This window comes from Rosa rugosa, chromosome 7, assembly GCF_958449725.1.
Source record: "Rosa rugosa chromosome 7, drRosRugo1.1, whole genome shotgun sequence".
NCBI lineage: Eukaryota > Viridiplantae > Streptophyta > Magnoliopsida > Rosales > Rosaceae > Rosa > Rosa rugosa.
In genome coordinates, this window is record NC_084826.1 from 14941394 (window position 1) to 14945484 (window position 4091).

General features: G+C 38.5%; 1 protein-coding gene across 1 annotated transcript; it reads right to left on the reverse strand.

Moving 5' to 3' along the window:
• Nucleotides 1–378: 378 nt before the first annotated feature.
• On the reverse strand, nt 379–2585 carry LOC133723523 (putative homeobox-leucine zipper protein ATHB-51). The gene is made up of 3 exons (XM_062150367.1): nt 1963–2585; nt 1233–1594; nt 379–830 (listed from the first exon to the last, which is right to left on the reverse strand). Exons 1-3 carry the CDS (start codon nt 2075–2077, stop codon nt 591–593), a joined length of 717 nt encoding a protein of 238 aa, XP_062006351.1. The 5' UTR covers nt 2078–2585; the 3' UTR covers nt 379–590.
• Between the last annotated feature and the right edge of the window lie 1506 nt (nt 2586–4091).

Here is a 4091-nt window from a genome sequence, read left to right on the forward strand (position 1 = left end):
TCTTGAATATTCCAGCAGCTAATAACCTCCTTACACGTGAGTTACCTATTTTCCAATCATTTTTCTTGATTCTATGCCGCTTCTTTACTTTTATGGTTTTCTGATTGAATCGGGTTCATTCTCGTCCTACATCAAAATCGTGATTATTCATTCATTTCCTTAGGTAAAAGCTCTCCTCCAAGGCTCCTATCTTATGAAGCTTTAAGATACCAGAAATAGAAAATTTAATATAGATTCATTGAAGTAGAGCCTATTACTGGCATGGCCATGCCCATGACACCTTTTCTGAGCAGTATAAAAGTCGAAGATAAACTGGGTGTTACCCAAAAGGTAGAGTCATGGACCAGAAGACTTGATGAAAGTGATCATGAAAAAAAAGAAGATGAATATGGAAGTGTACAAAGGTACCACGTACATGTCATGCTGATCATAAGCTCCACTAGGTTGAATGTAATGTCATTTCTCTCTAATTTAATACTCTAGCTGGGAATTACATATAGTGCGTCTTACTAGTTACTGCGTACTACGACAATAAAGCAAACAAAATCCTGAGAAATTAAAGTTAGAAATAACTTGAACAACAAAAGCTCTTAGGGATAAGAAGGCAGGGCACCCCAGTAAGGTGGTGATACAGGGTTATACTCCTCAACATTGAAAAGATAGTTGCCCTCTGCAATCTGATGCTGGCTCACCCCTCCTGCCTTGTTCGAGCTTCGAATGGCAGCAACCGAAGTGCTTTCCACTGTCTCTTCGCCGGAGATTTCAGTGTAGCCCGGAGAAACCTGCTTCCTAGCAACTTCTTCTCTCAGAATAGTCTTCAGTTTCATGACCTACACCATAATATGTATGCGTACGTAGCTTAGTTACAAACATACAAATACAATTAATCCATAAAATACTCGGGTATAAGTTTCTCAAGCAACTTCTAGCTTCTCTTAAAATAGTACGTACGTCTTCGGTTCCATAACCTACACTACCGTATATACATATAGCTTACTAAACTAATCAGTATATGTATGAATTCAAATAAAATATATGGGTTTTAATTTATCAAAAAATTTTTTTGTTACAAATTGAGTTAGGCAGTTGCTATGTTCACAATATGTATTTTGGCGTCATGCACTGTAAATTACTATTTTATTACACGAATAACTACATAGAAAAAAATGGGGAATGATAATCTTGGAGTGAGAATATCATGAAAATGTAAAAGAATAGTTTTTTTTTTTTACCTCGTCTTGAAGCTTTTGCTTCTCTTTAGAGACGGCGTCATAATCTTGTTTGAGCGCATCGTACAAGCGTTCGAGCTGCTTGGCCTTCCACCTAGCTCGTCGGTTTTGGAACCAAACAGCGATTTGCCGAGGCTGAAGGCCGAGATCTCTCGATAGCTTCATCTTCCTATCAGGGTCCAGCTTTATCTCCTCTTGGAAACTCCTCTCCAGTGACTCTAACTGATCGGTTGACAATCGCTTCTTCTTCTCTTGACTGTTGCAGCCGTAACTCATGACATGATGACTGTTCCTCTCCATGGAAGAAGGAACCGATCCTTGTGGTGTCTCGGAGAACATGGCTTGATGATGCTTCATCTCCATGCCTGGAAAACAAAGAAGACCAAATGTTTTTACTGTTTTATATATGAAGTCTGAGGAGTACTAAACAAGGTAAGAAGTAACAACAGCTTGTGTTAGATTATAACTACATATATAGAATACAATGGTTGCATATTTTTGTTGTATGGTGTGACCTCAAACGACTAGACCGAGTGACTTCTCCCAAAAAGTAGGGTGGAATCAGTAATTGGTTTGCTTGAAGTTGAAAGTGCTATAATACTAGTTCAAACTAGCTAGCTTGTTTCGACATGCTTCTTCAAAGCCCATAATAAGCTTAACTAGTTGAGGAAAAGCAAGATGAAAGAGAAGGGTATCGAAGATGGGAATAGATCGAGGAGTGACTAGAAATTACCAGGATGAGGAAAAGGGTCGAAGTTATAGTTGTAGAGGAAACCAAAGGAAGGTTCAGGTCGAGAAACAAGGTGGTGGTGCTGCTGCTGCCTCAAGTTGGTGTTGGTCCAATCCATGCTTGGCTGTTCTCTCTAATTCCGCTGGTAATTCTAATTCGGGTTTCGCTTTCCTTGTCTCCTCGATGCTTCAAATATTGAACACGTTTATATGGACCTGCAGGGTCCAAGTAATCGAGATATATGGACCACAAGGACAGTGATCTAGAGAGAAGGAGTGGGATATGATGATGGAACTAAGCTTATAGGAGGATGATGAGGCTTGGCGTGGAGAGAGAGAGAGAGAGAGAGAGAGAGGTTCTATTCTATTATCGAATCTCTCTCTCTCTTTAAATTTCAAGGTGCAAGAGACACAGTAGTGATCAATGAATGAATTCACAAGTTGAGAGAGAAGTGTGACTGTGAGCTGGTTGTTCCTACATCACCTTTGGGGCGCAACAAATTTAGCTTTATGTTTAATTGTTGTGATAGAGATCTAGAGAGAGAGAGAGAGTTGTAGCAGCACATAGTTACTTCTAGGGAGGGAGGGAGAAGCAGGGATCAGAAGGGTTGCAGGACGAGGCGTGAGAAAGGGAGGCATAGTATGTCAGTAGTGAGTAGTTCCTTCCATAGGAGCAGGATTAATATGGGGACCATATTCAGATGGAGACCTTTGAGTCCGCTCTTCTCCTCTCTCCCATTTACATCACCTTCCAACCGACAGCTCTCTCTCACACTCCCTCACTGCCATGCATTTATACATACATACTGATACATATAAATACATATACATGTGTGAATGTACAGTAATATTAATATAGATACGTATAGAGTAGACATGTGTAATTGAAAAACTTTAGATCATTTCTACCTTGATTTTTTGTCCGAATGGAACCTTTCATTATTTAGGTTCTTCTCTAAGAATCATTTGTGCAGTGGTACGTAATTTAAAATTTTTAACAACTTGAGACCAACACTACTCTAATACAATACAAATTTTTATCAAAATAATAATAATAATAACAATGATGATGATGATCATGGCTTGGTGATCAGATGGCTTAACATTTTAAAACAAATGGATTGATTATTGAGAGAAAATAGTATGAGTTGTGGAACATGTGTCACTTGCGTTCCTATGAGTCTATTACGCCAAACTCTAGCCACGTACTGGGGTTTCTCCTTTTCACGATCTTATGCATGGCTGCTAATGAGACCTCCGGCAACCACCACTTACCAAGTAGGTGTGTTGTTGCTGGTACGAGCAGTGGATGTCGATGACCTCACTAGGGTAATCAGACGAATTTGGGCGAGTAAGAAGTCTACCATCACCACCAGTTCAAAATGTCCGATCCTGTTTCAGAGAGCTGTACTCCTACTTCTACGAGCTAGCTTCCACAGTCACATTCAAAGCCTTAATGTTTCTTCTCAATGGCTTTTACGAGGGGGTTTGAGAATTCAGGTATGGTGCATGTATGCAGGAATTGCTCCCTTGTCTGTACCATTTTTGCAGCATGCGACGTACTCATTAATTGTGTTACACATGTTTGTAATCCCTAACACTTGTCGCCGACCTTGTTATTGGCTTAATTTGGTAGGATTTGTTCAAAAGCTTTTCTCTCTTTTCCTCCAATAATGGTTCAAATCTTATGTTCGATACAACTCCTTTTCACTTGCAAAATGCAAGTCTTATCAATTTAATATTGATTTCAGTTAGAACACACACACACACATATATATGGGAGGATAAAAAAAAAAAAGACCTCCTTATTTTAAAAATTTGAGGACTTTTGCTAATTTACACTAATATATATGACTTAATTAATTCAATAATTTCAACCGTTGATCCTTTACATTCCTATACAAAAAATATTTCTACAAAAAATAAACCAAATCCATAATCATTTAGTCATTGAAAATTGTGTAAATAGATGTAGTCCATTAGAGCAACTCCAACAGCTTTCCCATATTTGATTTTTCTCTATTTTAGGGAAAAATGAACATCTTTTGCTCCAACAGATTCCCGATAACTATCTCCATTTTAGGGATGGTGAGGAAAGAGAAAACCAAATTCCCTAAATTTATAGCAATCTCT